The sequence below is a fragment of the Atractosteus spatula genome, chromosome 24 (assembly GCF_055471065.1).
Source record: "Atractosteus spatula isolate fAtrSpa1 chromosome 24, fAtrSpa1.hap1, whole genome shotgun sequence".
In the NCBI taxonomy this organism is placed as follows: Eukaryota; Metazoa; Chordata; class Actinopteri; order Semionotiformes; family Lepisosteidae; genus Atractosteus; species Atractosteus spatula.
In genome coordinates, this window is record NC_142729.1 from 11,050,545 (window position 1) to 11,073,376 (window position 22,832).

A 22,832-nucleotide genomic window follows, 5' to 3' on the forward strand; every position below is an offset into this window, starting at 1 on the left:
TGTACAGAGACAGGGTAATGCCAAACAAAAACTTTTTGAAAAAGACAAAGAATTCCAGGACGGCACACAACCCGTATTACAGCTTGCACACAGCTGGCGTTCCGTTTACTGTTACCAGCGATAAAACTTGGCATAAGTCTTACTATTGTAACACAACGGGGGCTCAGGCGGGCACCCTTGCCGCATTAGGTCGGCCCCCCCACCGTCGGGGGCTTGAACCCAGGACTCCTGTGTCTCTCTGCAGTGACCTAGCCCTGTGAGCTAAAGAGAGATCTCTCCACAGCCTAGTAGCTGTAGTCCTGCTATCACAGGGAAGGGCGGTGACGTCACCTGCTCTGGTACGCCAGCTCTTACACAGTACCTGTCGGCCGTAAGCATTACAATACAAAAGACAGAACACGTGTTCCTTTAGATTGTTTTTTTTTTCCAAAAGGAGGAGTGTGGAAATGTTCTGCTGTTATTTAAGTCAATGCCACTTTGCACTGGACAATATTATTTCATATTGAGGCGTCCTCGCCTGGCATCAAGGATGAAGAGCGCCCGGCTGGGGTGCGTGGCGAGGGGCAGGACGGGAGTAGTGGTAGTGGTCAGGGCGGGGACTAGGACAGCCACTGGCCAGTGCCGCTGACCATTCTGAACGGGTGTACACTATGGATAGGTTGCTGGGATCCCTGTAAATAGTTATCCCAGTTTTGCAGCCCCTTTTATATCTGTACCCACTTACCACTCTATACCACGTACTGTACACAAAATGGCCCCAGAGTGTTGTACCTCTCTTTTCTCACTTTCTCTGTTGCTGGTGCTGAGCCGGACGCACGTCGACTATAAAGCACTGTGGTTTTAAAAGAGTCCGAGTTCCTGTCTCCATCCTCGCTGACCCCGTCTCGTTACAATATACAGTACAATGCTGTATTCAGTATTTATATAGTAGGCACCATTGTTCACAAATGAACTATTGTGTGTAAAACCAATACATGTCTCGTATATACGAGATACTTTTCTTGTATAAACGCAATGCTATCTCCTATAAATGGGATATTTCATCATAATAAGCCTCCGTACGCTTCCGTGCTCCACTGTCCGCATTTCTGTTGTATTTTACTTTGTCTTTGTGCAATCACAATATTTTCCTGCTAATTGAACAAGAAATCCAATGACACATATTACTTTTAAAGCATATCTTTATTGCTTTATCTAAGTGCAAAACTGTAAATGTGATTGTTACTATTACAAGTGCAACATTCGGGCATTTAATGTACAACTTAAATCAGAATGCAACTTCTGACAGTTTACTTAAAAAAGCAACAGTAAACTGTAAAAAGTTCAATTACAGCTGAAGGAGAAGCAGACAGAAAAATAAAGGTTTATTTATCCCAGAACTCCCTGTGGATTGTAATTTATGTGATGTGAGTCTTAGTTGTGTATAATAAGGTACTGTATATACTGCATTTAAAATGCAAGTGAACAGACTGAAGACTCTCCTTCAATTCTCCTACCATTTCCTGCCACCGCTGGTAACTCTGCTGAGTCACTTCCAGCACAAAGAATAGCAGTTGGTTACCTCAGCTTCAAAACTACATTAATCTTAATACAGGCTGGAACAGTCATACACAATCTGAAACACTGCAATTGTTTTCCAAGAATAATAGCTTTTTTCTACCCAGTGAGTGCAGTAAAATATTATCGCAACAGTACAGTACTGTACGTGTATTTACAGCAGGTAAAATACTTGGTAGGATGTCCAAGTTATCATTTTACATTACTAATACCTCCATTTCCTGAGAAAGCAGAGATATTATAATTTCCACATTCAATTAAATAAAAAAAACTTTCTGAAAGATCACATACTGTATGTATCCACAATATTTTGAACATTGTTCTGCTTTGTTAAGCTTTGTGTTCATCTTTCATTTTTTGCCACAGTTTATCCTAGATTAGTTCCTCTGACTTCAGCACATCTCTTTTGTTTTGCTGTGATCGGTACAGACAGATTCAACAGACAGGCTTAAAGTCATCTTTTTCATAGAGATTATTCCCAAACTACCACAAGATCCATCTGTCACAAGATACTGTACAAACATTAAGTGGTGACATTCCTTAGAGAAAGCATAAAGACAATTGGAGCATAACAAGCTGACAGGAACAAGGAAAAACATGTGGTGATATCATAAAAAAGCTGCAACTTTGTATAAAATCATATACAAATATCACGTGGCTGAATTAATTTGTAGACTCCAGGGAATGTTGAAAAAGTCAAAATACATCTTTGGCCCGATTCGGCTGCAATGATTAGGGATTAGATAACATGCTTACATCTTTATAATGTGTACAAAACACCAGCAAGTAACACTTTCTCAAATCAAGGAGACAACATAAACATGGGAGGTATTTCCAAAATACAGCAGCTTCAATGTTACTGTATGTCTGGAATTCTGACAAAAGTAAACTGCATCTTTCCAATAAAAACATGTAAAAACATCATGTCTAAGTAACCTAACCCCTGGAAAGTTTTTCTGAGTTGGGTAATCACCCTGCCCCCATTCAAGAGCAATTCATCCCTCACACAGACCTCTCCAGTCTTATAGTGAAAATTAAGATAGAAATGTCCAGCTCTCAGGTTATATAGCAGTATACTATCTGGTATGTACTGTATGTTTTATAAGGTTTATACTGGCATATACTAGATGTATTATAAAGTTCACACAGATGTTCACAACTGGGTGCGGTTTAATAAGAGAAACAACACCAGATGAGTAATAAACACTGAGTAAATAGTGTCCAGTATGAATCGTTTCACAAAGTATTGATGCTGTAGTATTTAAGAAAGAGGCTAGGATCCTAGATTCAGTGTGAGAACAAACTAAAAAAGTAAAACTAATGCCTTACAAGCTGATCTTACAGGAGCCCAGGCAGATTCAGTTTCTTAAACCGTTTCTTATTGCTGATGTCATCATTCATCAATACAGTAAAAACAGCAGTTTACCAACATTCATACAGCACTCAGACTAAACCTGGGTGCAATTAAAGCGCATGTCATTTTAATGCTCAAAATTACAGGTAGGAAATTGTAAATGAAGTTATATTAGTAAATTATTTGCTAGATATGATATATTATCTGTGTACTACAGATTAATAAGTAACATTCAGAGTCTGACACTTGCATAATATTTTAGTATAAATAAAAACATCGTAATTAAAATCAATGAAATGGGGAATCACAGAAGATCTACACAAATGTTAGAAGATGATCCCTAGAAAAAGGCCATTGCTCACACACTGTTAATTAAGATTTCTGGTGGGAATTTAGACTAATCAATCTGTATTATTCTATTAATATGTCAGATTTTAACAAATATCTTTGTGAACGACCAGGTAGAGGTTTATTCCATGCTGAAAAGAAAACAGGCACAACGTTTCAGCTGTGGATCCTTCTTCTCTCACCTGAAACATGTCTTTTTTTCTTTTCCTTTAAGCCTGGAATAAACCTTTACTGTACCTGTTCCTTTGCAGCCTACACATGCTGTCGCAGCTCCCTACTTGAACTTCTTTTGTAATTGACAGTTCCAGAAATCTTCAGTGTCAGAAAATTACATTTAATCAAGAAATTTGAATTCAATATCTGTGCACCCTTACAGCACCTCTCGTTTCTCCGTCTCTCATGTAGTCAAAGAGTTGAACAGCGCAGCTGAGCTCCTCCTCCTGAGCTCCTGCCTGTGGCTCAGACAGCTGGGCTCTCCGAAACCACTACGCTGTGCGCCCGGCTGGCTCTCTGCCGCGGCAGGCAAATCTCCCTGGCCGCGCTCCGCTGCCCCGCCGCCCCCGGGCTATTTCTGGCTGTGAAACTGGAAGACGGGGAGGAGAAAGCGAAACCGCTGCCGAGAGGATTTGCATATCGAGCTGCGCAGGTGCCCCAGCGTGACCGACGCGCTCCCGGAATAGACCAGCTGCAGGTGTGAGAGTCTCTCAGAGAGCAGCAGGCAGCTCCAGTCTCACAGACCATCACCCGTATCCCTTCATGATAGATTAATTGACTCTCTTTCTTCGGCACTTAGAATACTGTGCAGTTCCCTCTGAGGTTTTTAAAGACTTTAACACGATTAATATTAATATTCACACTGGCCATTCACAGTACAGCATGGTAATTAAAATAATTAAGATGAAAACCCCCCAAAATCCTCACAAACATTAAAGGCTGATCCCTAGGAAAAGGCCAGTGCTCACACACTGCAAATTAAGATTGATGGTAGGTACTGACTGTTTTGGAAATGACTGTTGTAGATTCAGCACAGGTAGTGTCAAAGAGACAGTAGCTGGGTCCTGGAAGGAGTGAGACAGTTTATTAGAAGACTCTGTTAAATTGTACTTATGGTAACGATAGCAGGGATAGTGTGGCCTGGCAGCACTGGGGTCCTGGGTTCAATTCTGGACGTGGGGTGCTGTCTGTGTGGAGTCTGTATATTCTCTCAGTGGTTTCTCTGGGTGCTCTGTTTTCCTGCCACAGTTCAAATACATACTGTCAGGTTAATTGGCTTATGGGAGATTGGCCCTGGTGTGAGTGTGTCTGTGTCTGTGTTTAAGTTATGGTAGTGAGTAAATGATATCATAGATTCAGTTCAGCTCTTTAGAGCCCAGCCTGAACTCCAAAAGGTGCCTTCACCGGTTGAGCCCTTTCTGTTGGACTGTCTATAAGAGAAAGCTACAAGTACAAGTTAGAGGATGATCATCTGCCCATTCTTACCACTAACATTTGCAAGTAGCTCCTTTAGATCTGCAGAATTTTTTTTGATCTAATCACTAATCATTGAATTAATTAGGAACACTTTTTATTTGGTTTGTTGTTTATGTGCTTTGAAGTGACTAGACATTTAAGCGGCGAACTTGAAGTAAAAAACAATAACAGTGTCCAGTAGAGTTTAGTGAAAATGCACCTTGAAGCTCAAAATGGACCAGAGACCAAAACACCACATGGCTTAAAAGGAAAGAAGGAACAAAGACATCTTTCTCTGAAATCTGAGTGAAATGCAACAGAACTCATGATGGTCAAGGCACAAAACATTCACAGCACTGCAAAATTCACTGTTCAGGTCTACTTTCTTTATATATATGGATTGGTAACTGACTAACAGGGAACATAATGTTCATAGCCTTAAGCGCATAGTGCATAATCTTAAGGGGTGCCACACTTATCTGGGCAGATGAAACTAGTGGTGTACCTCAAGGATGAGTTTTTGGCCCATCATCTTCCTGTTCCATATAAACATCAGCTTCAGGTATAGTTATCAAACTAGAGAGAGAGAGTGGTTAACACAGAAACAGGGAACTAAATAAGACTTTAAAGACAAAATCAGAAATTGGGAAGGCACCTAGTATGAAATTTAACATTGTTATGTGCACAGTGACACAGGCAGGTAGGAGGAAAATGTTGTGTACATTGTGTATATTTAGCATGAATGAGTCTGGGCTGCAGGATGTTACACACAAAAGAGATCTGGTAAATTGTTCTATGTCTTCATCCAGACAATGTGGGGAATCAGTAAAGCAAACTGAACGCTAGAGTGTAGAGCAGGAAGTGTTGAATCTAATTCCAGGGAGGTTATACTCAAGGTTTACAAGGCAATTCTAAGGCTTCATTTAGAAAACTGTTTTCAGTTTTAGGCAACATATCAAAAAGGAGAATGCAGTCTGAGAAAGAGTTAAATGAAGAGCAACAATAATAAATTCTAGTTTCAGTGGATTGTCATGTACAGACAACTTAAAGGAGCTAAATCTCATCTGACTAGAACAGAGGAAATTGAGAGATTTGTTTCAGATATACAAACTGTTATGGGTTATAGACAGATTCAACATAGGGACTTTTACACACTCAGAAGACAAACAAGGATGCAAAGTAAGTAACTAAAACGGAAATAATACAGGATGGAAAATAAAAATTGATGTTGTAACCAAACTGTTCTGGGTATCTAGAATATATTATCCTGGTGGTTGAGGCCCAAACTCTAGGCACATTTAAGAAAAGTCCAGGCAAACTTTTAGATTCAATTTGCTACTAAACTGACAAATAAGCAAGATGAGCCAACTGGCTTCCTGTTGGACACTCCTGGGTATCTCCAGCCTCCTCAGGACCCTGCTGCCTGACTCTCCATTGAGCTGGCCTGAGGTCTCATTATAAGACCATATTCCTTATTCTGATTTATATCAGATGTGATACATGTATTCTGGTGATATATGCTTACAGGGTGTGTAAATGTTACTACTAGATAAATAGATGTGAAATGCAAAGGCATGTTGCAAAACGTATACAAACTATGAAAGATTAGAAACAGGACAAGTAACGGCAGGACAAGCACAGAATTGTGTGCTGACTCTTTTTGTCACTATGCAGGAAAAACAATTGTTAATCTGAAAACACTGTGATACTGTAGATCCTAGCGTGTCAGTGCTCAGTTTGCAACACACAGTAATGTGAAAAGTTTCACAGTGTCAGTATTCAATACACATATAATATATATAATCTCTCATTCTTCCCCCTCCTCTCTGTTCAAGCCCAGCTGTTGCTTCTCTTTGCTCTCTAGCTTTCAGTGCTGCTGGTTGTCCACTCCTGAGGTGGAGCCAGATCCCCAGACACACCTGTGTGTCTCCAGCCTCCTCAGGCCCCTGCTGTCTCGACTCTGCATCAAGCTGACCAGCGGTTTCACTGAAGTCTCTGTCCCTTGTGCTGCACTACTTTTTGTCACTGAATTGTTTGATAATAACCCGTTAAAGAAGATTTTTTAATCCATCCACTCTACCTATCATGTTATATAATGTATATTATATATTATTATGTACTGTATGATAATACTTGATATCCTCTCTTCCCAAGGATATCAGAGAGTCACCTTCTCTAATCTCCTTCAAATCCAGACTCAAAACCTTCTTCTTTAGAAGAGCCTTTTCTGAACTGGTTCCATTCTTTACCCCTCTGCTCCTACTATACTTAGTACCACCATCCACGGTCTCCTCTGTATATTGTAATTGTGTTTTATCTTGTGTATTCTTTTTATTTATTGTTGTTGTCATTCTGTAAAGCGCTTTGAGAAGCCACCTTTAAAGGCGCTATATAAAATAAAGTTTATTATTATTATTTTTAAGTTCTTTAATTTTTGGGTATCTTTGATGATGAAGATGTCAGGTAAATCAATTAAATTATTATTTTTATTTTAATAAGAAGACCCCCTGTCTTTCAGTTAAGAGCTGCCAGCTGCCTTTGATATGGAGGCTCTCTGTGCCACAGGGTCAAACTGGGGCCTTTCTCAACCCGGAGATCTTATATTCCTTTTCAGAAAATCAAACGCATACAAAGAGTGACACAACTCCAGATTCTGACTTCAATATTTTATTTGAACATCTAGAGCGAAACAAACAATGAAAAATGTCCTAGACTACACAAACACACACCAGTTACCAGACAAGCTCTAGTGACGGCCGGAGGCTGAGACTAACATGCGAGGCTACTGAGCTGCTGCGTGGCTCGACAGGATCTGCAGACACACTGGGGCCGAGGGGAGGGCGGCTCTTCCCCTCTTCTCCCAGGACAGCATCACGCCGCGGCGCCCGTGCACTGACTCCTGCGGACGCTGTAGGAGGCCGGCGAGTTGTCGTGGGTCACCGTGCACACGTACTCCTCCTTGGCCTCCCACTCGGCCTTGCTCAGCTTCAGGGAGCTGCTGCGGCTGAACTTGCCATCCCTTCCCTCCTCGGCGCTGGTCAGGACCCCGCTGGTCACTTTGGAGCCATCCACCGTCCACTCCACGCTGGCCCCCTCGGGGGAGTAGCCGCTGAGCAGGCAGAGCAGTGTGGCCGAGTTGGCGGACAGCTCACTGGGGGATGGGGGGAACAGCGACACTGTGGGCTTCACGGTGGCGCCAGCTAGGAGAGAGCGAGACAGAGCAGGGAAGAGAGTCAGGACTGGTGTACAGCAGAAGACTGAGCCTCACTAACTTTGACAACACACACCGCACTTTGGGACTCCTAGAAACACCACATGTGCTTCTAAACAAAGATCAGGTTTCCTTCTACTCCTGTATCTGTAGTTTTGAAACCCAACAATTAACATCAATACATATATTTTAAAGTTACACTTATTATAAATGAGAATGCTTTCAAAGAAGCCCCTTGACATCCTTAGATCAATGTGCTACAAGTATCCTAGTGAACAGGACAGGTCTGTGCTTGTTTGGAGCCTTTCTGAGGTTCTGATGACTCATCACTGGAATTGTGGCGCCTGAGTTCTCTGCACCAGGTGTCCTGGACCAGCCTGGACTCCAGGCTATGACCCTGAGCAGCCTGTTCGCCTCTCATACAGATAGAACAGGTCTGCTGAATCAGCCAGCCCAGTTTCCAATGAGTTCACTGACACTTAGACAGAGCCACCAAGGGAACTAACTCCCCATTCTACCTGCTGCTGAAATTCAGAATCAACAAATAGTGATTATTTTAGGAGGATTGTCTGCATGAAAGACTTGAAATAAGCCAATGCAGAATCTTCTCAATTTAAAGACAACATGTATTAATATATCTGCAACACATATCACTTCACAGGATCTTATTAAACATTATACTGCAAGTGTCACTTCTCTGCGCTGTAAACTAAACTTCAGCTGTGGAGGTAATTGTTAGCTGAGACTGAAAAAAGCACCGGCTGATGCTGGTCTGGACTTGAGTAGTGCTGGAATAATTTTCATTTGTTACAAAATGTGACAAGAATCATGTAAACACACATGCCTGTAGTGTATAAGCACTTTAAAATGATTTTTTGAGTTCGTATATAAATTAAAGTCTAATACTATCGTTAGGCATTATTAATAAAACAACTGCAGTAGGTCTGTCATCTGTGTTCCACTTCATGCTTTACTGAGCAGCACAGCAGAGGAAAATGTGTCTGAAGAAACAGCTGCAACAAAACCTGAAGATTTAAATTAAAATACTTTCACAAGGTTCATAAAATAACTTCAATTCTTTTGATCCTGTGCTGATTAGTACATTTGAAGTCATTAATTTCTACACATAAAAGTATAAAAGATTTTTGATTACGTTCTCAAATACTATTTTTTCATCAGCCCATCTGATCATTACTTGATTATTTATAGATAATTAAAGATAGCAGTTGGGGATTGCAAGTATATTAATATATTAATATGAACATACTGCAGTGCATTATACTATCAATATCATTATTAAAAATTGTATACTTTAGAGCCTAAAGAGGTTTTTTTTTCTCTGCTGAGTAAATACAATAAAAGAAAAAAAAACAGTTTTCTTCACCAGTCCTGACTGAACGTGAACTGCAGTGATTAGACTCACTGCAGTCTTAATGTCAAATCTGACTGGCAATAGGAATTCATTAGTATTAGGAACACCATTATTAGTGGAGTTTTGGCGGTTTGTTTTTAGCCTGCATAGAAAATTAAATTTTGTAAGTGAAGTGCCTGATCTTGATTTATTTTTAGCAACCTGGCACAAAATACAAGGATAAGAAAACAATAAAACAGATTTCAGTCACTGACATGGAAACATTCTTCCCTGTTTGAACATCTAGAAAAAGCATTTTTGAATTGATGACCACTAGAAAAGCTGGGGGTAATTTAGAGTTCGGAAGACTTGAACAAAAAGTTCAGAGAAGACTTTGAAAGCCAACCTGAACACAGCACAGGGGTGATTGTGATTATTACAGCTGGACATGTCACAGAAGAGACAGGGCTAGAGCTGATTCAAAAGTAAGCAGGTTCTGAAGTATAATGTTACAGGACAGTCTGGCTGCAGGAGAATTTAAGGATTCTAAACTGCTAAAATGTAATAATTCCAGTTCTTTCAAGTCTGCTGAGTTGAGAGAAAGAAGAGAAGTCACTTACATTTCACCACCACCTTGGTTCCTTGTCCGAAAGTCCACCACAGTGTTATATTACCATAGAGAGGCTGTACAAAAACCTCCAGAGAGAGCACCCAGCTCTCCAGTGCACTGCCTGCTCTACAGTATGTAATCACTATACTTTAATACCTTTCTTTTTGTTAATGGTGATATTACTCTGCTGCAGTTAAGATGAGTTTAAAATACCTCTTTTATAAATGAACATGCTGAGTTTGAGTTTTTCCTCTTTTATTTCTCTCATTAAGTGCTCAAAACAACCTCAAACTCTACATTTAGATCTTTTTGCAAAGAGGGTTAGTGTGTGAAAGCTTCCTTTCCCTGTGAAAGAATCAGCATTAATTTCATGAACCAGCCCAGAAGACTGGGTCACCCAAGATCGTTTAGGATCATGAGAGAGGAAAATGCCACAGAAGAAGCTCGACTGAAGCAGCTTCTGTCCTGTCAAGATTTCCCTACTCTTCCACAAATATTCTGTACTGTGCATCAGTTAAAAGTGACCAAGATCAGGAGGCACAAAGCACACAGGATCACAGTTAAAACATCATAAAAACATTTGAAAAGACAAGAAAAGTCTGCTGAGTTGAGAGAAAGAAGAGAAGTCACTTACATTTCACCACCACCTTGGTTCCTTGCCCGAAAGTCCACCACAGTGTTTTATTACCATAGAGAGGCTGTACAAAAACCTCCAGAGAGAGCACCCAGCTCTCCTGTGCACTGCCTGCTCTCTGTAATCACTATACTTTAATACCTCAGTTTAGTTCATGATGATATTACTGTGCTGCAGTTCAGATGAGTTTAAAATACCTCTTTTAGAAATAAATATACTGAGTTTGAGTCTTTCCTCTTTTATTTCTCTCATTAAGTGCCCCCAAAAACTCTCAAACTCTACATTTAGATCTTTTTACAAAGAAGGTTAGTGTTTGAAAGCTTCGTTTCCCTGTGAAAGAATCAGCATTAATTCCACAAACCAGCCCAGAAGACTGGATCACCCAAGATCGTTGAGGACCATGAGAGAGCAAAATGCCGCAGAAGAAGCTCGACTGAAGCAGCTTCTGTCCTGTCAAGATTTCCCTCCTCAACCATAAATATTCTGCACTGTACATCGGTTAAGAATGACCAAGATCAGGAGGCACAAAGAACACAGAATAACAGTTAAAACATCATAAAAACGTTTGAAAAGTCAAACAAGCCTGTGGAGTTGAATAAAAGAAGAGAAGTCACTTACATTTGACCACCACCTTGGTGCCTTGTCCGAAAGTGTACCACAGTCCTTCACTGCCATACAGACGCTGTACAAAAACCTCCTGCTGCTGCAGAGAGCAGACCCTGCTCTTCCACACACTGCCTACAGCCAATAATGCTTTTCTTTCACCTTTGTAATTATAACATATTATTTGTCTCTATCACAATTTTAAATGCACTTTATTTTCAAGAACAAAACACAAGGGCTATATGTTGGATGAAATGCAGGACACTTACAGAGAGATTTTCATAGCTTTATGTTTCACATAAAGCTATGAAAATCTCTTTTCATAGCTTTTTCTCTTTTAAAAGATGAGGAGAACATTTAACAACAGTTAAATGTTCTCCTCATCTTTTAAAAGGAATCATACATGCTTAGAGGTTAAATGTAGCAAATGACAATGAAAAAAAGAACAAAGTATTTTTGAATAGAGGACCAATTTTAAGAGAGGAAATGTTGGTTTATTTAGAGTTCAGAAGACTGGAGCAAACTGTTCACTGGAAAACAAGACTTTGAAAGCCAACCTGTTTTTGCATTTAACCCAAATGTCACTAAACCTGCCTGAACCCAAGACCTGAATGTAAGCTGTAAATTAAAGGTTTCTGGGTATATATATAAATCAAGGTTGTTTAATCTGTCTTTGTTAACAGAAGCATTTGTAATCTGAAATTTGTGCAACACAGTATATCCACTAGATGCAATGCTGCAGTTTTAGTAGAGTCTGATGACTAACTCTTGCCCCAAGTCTGACAGAGGAATTTTGTGTTGCTGTCTCTGCTGTAATGTGTGAACACTAATGGGATTGAAGACACTTGGACACACAGTTCGATAGTTCTGTTTTTTGTGAAGTTTATCTTTCCAATCTCTGATTCCCTTTTCTTTCTCCACTGTGCAACATTTGATTCTATTCTTTGTGTCATTTACCTTAATTTTAGAAGACTTTGCCTTCTGAAACAAGTTCTATATATTTCCTGAAACGAAACTGTATATAAGCTGTTGTGTAGAACCATCAACACACAATGGAAGTAAGGTTTCTAATTTGTCCTATGATTGTATAACACATGGAGGTCATTTCTGATCATAGACTATTCTTGATTCACATGTGACTTACTTACACTTAACATACCTTTGTCTCTTTCCTCAGGATTGTGATTAAATGTGTTCCAAGATGAATCCACAGTGCAATAAAAGTAATGAATCTCTAGAAAGTTTAAAAAATCATCCAAAGACCACACATTCCAAATATGAAAGGTTGATTTCAGTTCCATGTAAAGGTCAGTAAAGAATGCAGTTGATGAATGGATGGATGTCATGAATGGACTGTGGACCAAGGAGTTTCAGGATCATTGAAGATTTTGTAATATCCTTCAGGATGTCAAGAAGTTCTAAATCAAGAAAGAGGTCACTCCATGATTTATGGAAAGTCCAGAATTCCTGTTCCTCTGTTAGAAACATTTTCAGCCCAACATCTTCTCCTATCTTGTGTCCTGCTCACACTGTCCAGCAGGAAAGGGCAGAAGCCGTGTGTCAAAGACTCATCTCATTTTCCCCAAAGACCCAATGAGGCAGGATCTCAAGATCTCAGGACTCTGTGATGATGTCTCCCTTTGTATTTGTCTGATGATGTTTCCCATTTACACAAGTTAATGAGTCAGGAAATTGCCTTTAATTCCTCATCCTGGATAAACATGGACTTTGAATTCATGAGCACCCTCTATCACAAGACAAATTTTGTCAATTTTTATCATTTGCTCTTGTTAAATGATAAATCTCCTTGAACCTAAAGAAGATTTGAGGAATAAAAGAAACTGCTGGTTGGACTATCAATCTGATCCATAATCCATTAAGACTCTTTTGAAAGACTCCTCCTCTGTGTCATGGTCAGTGTCTTTCTGCATTTCATTCAGATCTTGCCTTGACTCCTAATCCTGGCACTTTGTTTCCATTTCCTATCCTAACACACCACCAACAAAACAACATTCCCCTTGTGAAGTGAGTAAGAGCCGTGAAGAACACAAGCAACCCTTGTAAGGCTGGAGTACTGAAGTGGAAGATTCTCCCAACAGATCCCCCTGGTTTCTGCCTGGTTTACCAATTAATATATATCTTACATTCCTTCAGCCTTCCTGCCCAGTGCCAGTGTTTCAAGAGCACAGAAACTGTGCACATCGAATCCCTTCTTAAATTGCACACACAGGTGTTAACATGGGTTGTTGACTATGGCTACAGTTGAAATAACAGTAATTAAATGCACCACAGATTACAAACAGTAAAAAGCCATTCAGGCAACCTCACTATCTAAAACAGCAAGATCACATATTAGACTGCAGAACCATTGTCTGTGAACTTCAATTGATACCGTCTGTTTTTGGAGGAGAGATTGTAAAAGGCTTGATCTTCTATTTTGTATGTGTACATACTGTGTAGTGATGTACTAGATGTTACAACATGATGTGTTGAAAAGCTATATTTTTTCTCACATGGAAACTAATTATTTTCTTAAAAAAATGTGATCAAGATAAATATTCAGTGTTACGAAAAAAACAAAGAATGTGAAAAATCAAGATAGATTTCACAATTGTTTGTGAAAGAAGCTGTCTCCTGCTTTCTTCCTGTATCCTTGAATCCTTGTTTGGAAAAATGATAAACTCTCAAGTTTCAAGGCTAAAACTGGAAAGGTTGGGATTTAATTAATGTTCAGTTTATGAATCATACATAAGTAGTATTCCAGACAGGCTAGCCTTCTCAAGTTGGAAGAAATTGCACTGTAAAATTCTGTAAACCTATTTCTTATATAGCAAAGCTGATGTTTTCTTTGCTGCTCTAAAAATATTGTCTGACACCTCTTTCACTGCAATTTTGTGAAGACAGGTGTGTGTATTTTTCAGGGTATCTGTGAATATTGCGATGTTTTATTCATTCAGGTGCTTGTAATGACCTCATACAAAAGGAACAAAACAGTGGCTCAGATCCCTTGAGTCACATTGCAAATTGGGGTATAGTCTGGGGTCAATTCACACTGAAGAACATCAGACACAATCAAATTTCAAAAACACATATCATTCTTTAAAACTGGCTAAAGGAAGAGCTTTTAGCACGTACATGTAAATGACAGATTCCTGATCTACTATCTACTGATCTACAGATCTACTGATCTACTATCCCAAGAGGTTAGTGATCCACTAACCTAAAATGATTTGCATTAACAGGTAGTAGCCCGTACAGCAGCACACATTTGACAGTAATTAGTTTTTAATCTGCTTCTCGGAGGGTCAGTCTTCACTCTGGGATGAGCCGAGTGTGAGTGTGTATCATAGCCAACATTTACCACAGGGAACACACACAAGGGAATATCCACAGGGAATAACACCCAAGAAGGTTTCTGGAGTGTTCAGTGAAAATTTGGCTTCATCGTCCTGGTCCTTTTGGCCAGAGGACGGGGAGGCAGGGACCCCCTGCAGAGTGAGGAGTGACCAAGGGGCAGCTGCAGAGGTAGAGATGGTGTGGAGGAGTGTTGTAAAAAGATGTATGAGAGGGAGATAAGGGGATCACATACAGTATTTATAATGTTTTAGGTGAGGAAGTGACGTCAGAGGTGATTTTGAATTACTGAGAGCTGAGTCTGATTGAACTTGGCTCTTGTCATCCCTCCTGAACTTTTTTTCTAAACTCCATTCATTAGCACACTGTGTAAAAATGATCCCCAGCAGTAGATGAATCTTGAAGAATAAATCATTAGTAACTCCACCAGTTTAGCTACAGGAGTCTAATATGAGACAAAATGTTTGTCAATAATAGTCAGAACATTGATGCTTATGATCCAAAAACTCTTTATTACTCTGACTGTTGTGTCACTTGCAGCAACAGACCATTTCCACACGCAGACATGAGCAGAACTATGAGAGGGGTCTAACACAAGCAGCTCACTGGCTCAAGACGAAGGGCCACACAGGCGAGGGGGTGAGAGCCCTCTGCTTCTGAATCACAGTATGGACAGGTTATAGTTAAACACCACTATCTGCAGTTCTAATCTGGGAATGAAGCTGAGAATCCGGGCTGGGCTATTCCGTACACTCGGATTTCTTCAGGGGTGTTGAGAGGGGAGTCTGGGAGCTGTGGGTGGCCTCACAGACCACAGTGGCCACTGAGGACCACTCAGCCTCTGACAGTGTCAGGGTGCTGCCCCAGCTGTACAGGCCAGTGCCGTCCAGGAGGCCGGGGGTCTTGGTGACTTTGCTGGTCCACTGTCCACTACAGGCTTCAGCCGGACAGGAAGCCCCTGCTGACCAGACCCTGCGGCATGGCCAACTTCTTCTCCGACAGCTCCCTGCTGGAGGGGGGCAGGATGTCAGCGAGGGCCTAGTGTCACCTGGGAGAAAAGCAACATGGAGTGAGGCTGGAGAGAAGAGGCACATCGTCTCTTAGCGTAGGACAGCAATGAGAGGTTTGGGAGAACCAGACATAAAGAAATAAAGATACATTTCACACAGGAACTGAGGGAAATTTTAGCTAAAATGATCCCTCACACGTGTTCGACCTCATTTAGAATACTGAGATCATAAAAGCATAAATAAATCAATTCAATGTGTGAAACAAAGATATAATTTCATTTCTTCAGTCTCAGATGGAGGATCTTATCATATGGGGGTGGATGAGTGGAGTGCTTGACACATGCGTTCACAATCCCAGCCTAAGTCTCTGTGAACAGTGCACAGAAGCCTGGAGGAAGTGTGTTTCCCCACCTTTCTTGTTTGAGCTGCTGTTAAAATGCTCAGCCAATCCTTATGAGGCATGACAAAATATTCTAGTTTTTGGATACTGATACATTATCTCGGAGGGAAAGTTCACCAATAGGATCCGATCTTAAAATGCTTTTATCTGTGCTGTAACTTGCAGGACATGTGTCAGAGAATGGGAAATCCAGCTTGGGTCTGGTACCTCCCTACCTCCCCAACACCTGGGGAAATAAGTCCAGATTTGTGGTTCAGGTGCTCTAGCAAGACCTCTCAGTACAAAGGTCAGGAAGATGCACAGCAGCTTCATGGCAATGTCTGGGATAGACTTCCCCCCCAAGGGTAGCGGCCTGTACATTATTTCCCTCCTGAGTCTTTCCTGCTTCCAAACCAATAGAAAATGAAACATCAATCTCCTCAGCCACATAACAGTGTGGGATTGGGAAGGTGGGAGCCAGAAAATTAATAATAAGCCCAGCCCCCTACTGTCTGTCACAGTTGCTCACCACCAAACCACTGGAGTCCAGTCTATTGGGGGGACTCATGGTTCTGCTGCTGATGGGGTTATAAACAGTCACCCAGTGAGGAATCTGAATAGGGAGATCAACATACATGCATACAGCAGCACTTAGTCCTTTTCCAGCAGCCCATCTAGGGCATAAACTGCACAATTAACTGCCCGCAGTAGCACTTCTATATACATATATTAGTTTACATACACAGATTGCCCAATAAAGCACTACAGTATATCTTCTGTACCTATCAAGACATCTAATAATTCTAATTATAAATCAAAAAGTTGTGTCAGTGAAAATAAAGTGGTGTGAAGTCTCGTACGCAGCTGTACCAAAACCTGCACCAAACTGCTCTTTCCCAGCCCTCCACTGTCAATGTCTTCCTTTCAGTTCTTCTTATTCTAACTTGATTTTCTTTCTGTGGTGTTTGACTAGAAACTTTATCGATGTACAGTACTGAAATAATTATTACTAAGACTTACAGTACATCTAAGGCTGAAGTCTCCAGCGCCACAACAGACATGTCTGATAATCAGATGCATTGTGTAGTTGTGTTCTTGTATCATACAAATCTGAGTCCATCCATCATCAGAAAGTCTCTTATTCCTGGTCCAGAGTCTATTCTGGAGGACTTCGCGCAAGGTGGGACAGCAGCTAGGATGCCAGTCCAATACAGGACACTTTGATACAAGCAGACGGGGGCAATAACTTGCAGAGATCGATTATCCCAGCCAGCTGGGCTCTGGAAGGTGGGAAGAACTGGAGCACAAGGAAATATCCTGCTTGATCAGAGTAAGAACATCCAGACTCCATGCAGAAGGCACCCCTGGACCAGAGAGCTGTGAGGACACATTTGCAATATAGTCAGATATATATCATACTTTTAACATAAAGAAAAATGAAAACCAACTCTAATCTAAAATGTCCTTAAAATTTCAAAAATAAAATATTCTGTTTTAAGGCTACTACAAAGTGATTGCTTTTTATAAACCAGAAAAATATGATATACAATATACAATGTTCATTTAATATGATATGCTGAACTTGCCTCTTCATAATAGACACACTTCATTCAATCATTTAGCATTGTCACCTACTGTACATACTGTAAGTTAGTTCATTTCACGTTTCAACAAAAAGTGAGAAAGAATTAATCACATTCAGTGCCAACATGGTATTTCACAGATAAATGACACAACACTGCTGCTCAGAAGCCCATGAAATTCAGCTTAATTTGTTTAAATTACCTTAAAATTAGATTTGAAACTGTAAGTTTAATTTAGTCTGTTTTGCTTTTGGCAGAACCACAGAACGAAGGAAGAACGACAATCACAGAACAGTAGCAAAGAGACAATCACATGAAAAGAGTGGGATTGCAATCACAGAGCAGCAGACTGACAGTCAGTTTCGGGGCAGCAGCAGAGAGAGAAACCACACAGCCAGATGGTCGCTGCCTTCACCTGCCTCCCTTCACAGCCCTGAGCTGAAACCCTGTTCACCTTCCCCAGCTCTGCCTCTCAGGCTGCCTCATGCTGTGCTGGGGGAACTGCATGAGCTTAACAGAGCGTTACACTCCAGCGCCTTTCATCCTCCCAGACTTTCACTTTTAACAACTGCAGCCTGATCTTGTGTTAGAGGGCAATCCTCCCCATTTACACTCGGGCTCCCTTTCAGCAGGTGTGTGAGGCAGCCAGGAGGGTTAGAGACACCAAACACCTGGCTTCTGCACAAGAGCCCAGACATCGAAGACGAATGAGAGACAGAGAAATGGAGATTCTTCCAGACCAAGCATAACAAACAAATGCTTTCAATTTCAGATTTTTCTCAGGTGAAAGTAAAATAAAAAGGAGCTGCCACACAGTCATTATGATCCATCAGGTTCTAACAAACCCTTTCACTTCACTGCATTGTGGGTCTATAATCAGCTATTCAGTCATGGTGCAGAAGCTGATCCAACTGGGTGACGTCCAGCACACATTCTAGGAAGGATCTTGACAGTTTCATCAGAGGATCATGTTGTGTCAGGGGCTGCTCTCACATCAGCCACAGGTCACAGCTCACATGGAATTTCCTGGGTCATGGTTGATTGGTAGACCTGCAGGATGCTGGTAACCACAGCATACGAAACAAGTGGGGGGTCACTGGGGAGGCGCTGTAGTCACGCACAAGGGCTGATCAGGAGACAGGGTGAGGTTCAGTCAAGTTAAAAGCCAGGGGTAAAGTCAAGTGACACACAGAGATCAGAGCTGAGGGGAGATCAGGGAACACAGTCCGGAGGCAAAGGCAAGAGGCTTTCTCAGGTCAGGTTATTTACACTGAAGTGTACCTGGAATGGGCTGTGTAATCCTGGTCATTGTTAAGGGCCATCATAGAGTGTGCACACAGAGAGGGACCTGAAGCTCAGTTATGAATGAGGAAGGGGCTGAAGAGTGATGTGCTTTTTAGGCCAAAGTTTTAGGCTTAAGGCTGGCACTCTTCCCAAGAGGAGCAGAGGTGAAAAGCCATGAATGACACCAGCACTCCTCCCCTGCTCCAAGTAAGGATATCTTCTAGGACAGCTTTCTCCCATAGTTAGTATTGCTGTGGAAGTTGGGGAAGTCAGGTATGACGATCATGTTCAAATGATGTGCAGAAATCTGGGAATAGCTGATGTAAGACATTGTTTTTCCTGCTCTTTAACTCTTTTATTTCTGAGCTATGTAAAAACAATCCAGTCAAGCAAAGGAAAATCTAAAAAAGAGATCAAACTCCCCTTTCAAGTGAAAGGAAAAAGAGGATGAAACAAACAAAGAGATTATGGTGAAAGTGAACAGCCTTACATACAGTATTCGAAAGCAAATATTAGGAAAGAAATTAGATGAACAAAGTGTTCTGTGTTAGAAAACACTGGAATGAACAAGAATCTAGAAGCTCATTTGTAACTACTAAGTATTTACAACTGAATAAATCTGGTGGGGAGTGGTAAAATAAAGAATATCCTACATATAGATGTACGAGACGAACCGAGGACGTACAGTACAGTATGTACAGTAACACAGGCTAACTTCACAGTAGATTCACTCCTAATGAGATAGAGATGGATTATGAGCAAGAGTATGAGCAAGAAGGAGCCAAAATGCCAACCTGAAAAAAGCAGAAAGACTGGTTGGCAGTTTGACTCATTGTATGTGTCCTTTCGCAGTCTCCAGAAGAGTATATCACCCTGCAACTCACAACTGATAGCCCACTGATGCTCAGCAGGTGTGAGCCTAGTCAGTAGCTGGAAGGGAGACTCCTGGGAAAAACTAAAATTGCTGTTGGAAGAGGTATTAAAGGGACCAGCAGGGGGCAATCACCCTGTGGTCTGGGTGGGTCCTAATGCCCTAGTATAGTGATGGGGATGCCAGACTGTAAAAAGGAGCCATTCTTTGGATGAGATGTAAAACTGCTGTCCTCAGTCTCTGTGGTCATTAGAAATCCCATGGTGTTTCTTGAAGAATGCAGGGGTGTTACCCTGGCATCCTAGTATAATTCCCTGTTGGCCTCCTAATAATCCCCATCTATTAATTGCATCGCTTTGTTCTCCTTATTATTATGTATCACTCTGTGAAAGCTTCTATACTTCTGATAATAATAATCTCCTGCATTTTCCACCTGAAGTCCTGGAGTGATTTTGAAGGTAAAAACAGTTCTGGATCAGCTGTCATTAAATCAAGTTGGAAACCCGACTGGAAACTCAAATCACCCATCCCCAGCTTTAATCAGCAGTTTAGGACTGTGACCAGCCTGGAGTTGGTACCAGATTAATTTCCAGCTATATCCTGACTTGCGCTGCATTGGAGACTGATATCCTGCCCAGGAGACACTGACAGTGTGGCTGGAGTCTGAGTCATTGTAATCTCACCATCAGTCCCTGCAGAAACAACACAGAAACAATGTGTATCAGACAGATCCCATTTTATTGTAATATTTATTTAAGTGAAAATACAAAACACATGTAGAGAAAGGAACAATTAATAGGTTTATTCCATGCTGAAGAGAGAAGAAAGGAAACACATTTTTCACAACCGAAGAAGGCTCCACTGCCGAAACATTGTGTTTCCTTTCTTCTCTCTTCAGCATGGAATAAACCTTTAACTTGTTCCTTTGCAGCCTTCGCATGCTGACGCACCTATCTACTTGAACTAAATGTAGATAAATATTTCTTTGACTCACCATACAGTAAGTGTAGAATAAAATAATCCAGGTGACTGAAATGACTGACACCATGGCTGATGTCTTTTCCTGATTTGAAAAAAATGTCAGAGTGGTGATGAGTCTTCAGATTTAAAACTGTCTGACTCCCTTTATGCAAACCACGCAGGCTTGTGGTCTAAACAATTTGCATGTGCTGTAAGTCACCCTTTTGATTAATGATAATAATAGTAAACTGTGGATTATGTGAATCTGTATTTTATTGGTCCGCTCTGTCTCAGTGCATCTTTCTGCTCTGTGGTGGCAGAGTGAACTGTTCTCCACTATACAGTATATCAATAAACAGAATGCAGTGCTATAAGTAAAAAAAAACACCTAACAGCACCTAACAACAGAACAAGAATATATCACTGACATCTAGCATCTAAAGTAAAGAATTACTCAAGATCACAATGCCTGTCCGCTTAAAGAAAAATCTTTTACTTCCTTCACTGGCTTGGTAATATATTCCATTTCTCATTTTCAGCCAGACAGTAAATGGGCAGTATTTCTTAAAAAAGGGCAGTTAAACAATTTTAAGATATTTCTGTATGTTGAAAAGAAGTTCTGGGAGCATGGTGAAACTTTCTTTAGTTACTGAATTTCTAAAGGTAGAGGATATTGATTTGTAGAAACAGACAAGGAGTGTGAAAGGACTGTTTCACTTCAACAATCAGAGTGACAGGAAAGGCACTGAGGGGCACTGAGGTGTCTTCAAGGCAAAGTGCAGCCATCTGGGAAAGTGGTCCAAGTTATTTTACCTGCAGCTGCAAGAAACACCTATAGGGGGAGACAGACACACACAAATGTGTTTTTATCTGTGTCAGAGGCCCAGCACTGAAACTCAATAATCCCTGTAGTCAGGCATTAAGAAATGAGAGAGCTAACCTGAGGACACAGTTAAAAAGCACAGGACATGAAACATCTAACTCTAAACTAAAAGGAGTTGAACATCTTGTCAATATGACAAAATACAAATTAAGCATGCGTGCAAAAATAAATGATAAATATATGATAAAATGTTTTTTAAATCACTTTTTGTGAAAAAAGCAGGGCTTCTACTATATTTGTATACCTCTGGTTATTAGGATCACCAGTGTTGTATGTTTAACATTGTGATGAGTCTTGATATTTCAGAAAGATCTGATAATTGTTTATCTATTCATCCATTTTCTAACCACTTTATCCAGGCTAAATGTTAATCTGTGTCTCTTTTATTTATCTATGTGGTAATTCAATAAGGAGCAGGGCTTGCACAATCTGCCCTCTCCTTATTTAATTTTAGTTCAGCTGATGATGTAATTTCTCACATCGGCACCTGATCTGCTGTGCAGTTGGGTAGCTGGAGCAGAAGAGCTGCCCTCATATTTATAAGGCTCTTTGCAATCCTTTGGGGTGAACAAATATGAATACAGCTGTGATTATTTAATATGGACATGTAGCCCTCTCTTTTTTGAAGGGGCTTAATAATGTTTATAAGTAAAGCCCAACTTTGAATTTGAAAGGATTGTAAGCCATAGACAGTAAATGGAGTCCTTAGTTACTGTACTTCTACATTTGAAATGTAATCGTGGAAGAAATATACATGTGCCAATGAAAATATGAACATAACGGCTCAAAGGCCTCCACTCATTTGAAGCCTATCTAGTCTGTCTATTAATTGAAAGACAAACGTCCTCCCCAGTTTGAGCTTTTTGGCAGGGGGTACCAGGGTTTTGTCCAGGATTTGTCAGCGATATACACTATTCATCTTCCCATTGATCTTGATAACATGATGTTGCCACCGCCATACTTCACAGAGGGGATGGTGTAACCTGGCTGATGTGCAGAGTTTGATTTGAGCCATACAAACAGTTAAGCATTCAAGCCAAAAAGTTCCACTTTTGTCTCATCAGACCGCAAGACTTTTTGCCACGTCCCTGCAGTATCTTCTAGATGGGTTTTTACAAACTCTTTGCAGGCTAGGATATGGGTTTTTTTTTTCAACCAGGGCTCCTTCCTTGCAACTCTCCCACAGACGCTGTTTTTGTAGAAAGCCTTGTTGACCTATGTACATTAACTTCCATCACAGCCACTAACTTATGTGTCACAATCGTAATCCCTCCTCTTAAGGGTGCTCCAGCTCTTTCTTATTTTTCTAATTACGTGTACCTGCCCCCAAACCTGCCACTCCTTATTTAAGCTGGGCGCTGTCGCTACTGTGGGCTCTGCAGTGGAAGATG

General features: G+C 40.8%; 2 long non-coding RNA genes and 1 gene segment (V, D, J or C); 1 reads left to right on the forward strand and 2 right to left on the reverse strand.

Moving 5' to 3' along the window:
- The first annotated feature begins 266 nt into the window (after positions 1-266).
- The window catches only part of LOC148815890 (uncharacterized), a 161,791-nt gene continuing 139,225 nt past the window's right edge, over positions 267-22,832 (forward strand). The window contains exon 1 of the long non-coding RNA XR_016086043.1: positions 267-338. This is a non-coding gene — a long non-coding RNA (uncharacterized LOC148815890). The remainder of the gene's footprint in view (positions 339-22,832) is intronic.
- Positions 7,360-22,832, reverse strand: part of LOC148815891 (Ig kappa chain V-III region MOPC 321-like) — a 736,297-nt gene continuing 720,824 nt past the window's right edge. Inside the window, 2 exon segments of the V gene segment in view lie at positions 7,360-7,908; positions 10,515-10,549. Of these exon segments, the coding sequence occupies positions 7,580-7,908; positions 10,515-10,549 (364 nt within the window).
- LOC148815892 (uncharacterized) lies at positions 14,968-20,685 on the reverse strand. Of its 3 annotated transcripts, XR_016086039.1 has the most exons (4): positions 20,593-20,661; positions 19,522-20,290; positions 16,881-17,237; positions 14,968-15,519 (listed from the first exon to the last, which is right to left on the reverse strand). It is a non-coding gene; the product is annotated as an uncharacterized LOC148815892 (long non-coding RNA). The 3 variants fall into 3 exon arrangements; XR_016086037.1 differs by lacking the exon at positions 14,968-15,519 and having other exon boundaries at positions 15,758-17,237; positions 20,032-20,290; positions 20,593-20,685; XR_016086038.1 differs by lacking the exon at positions 14,968-15,519 and having other exon boundaries at positions 15,758-17,237.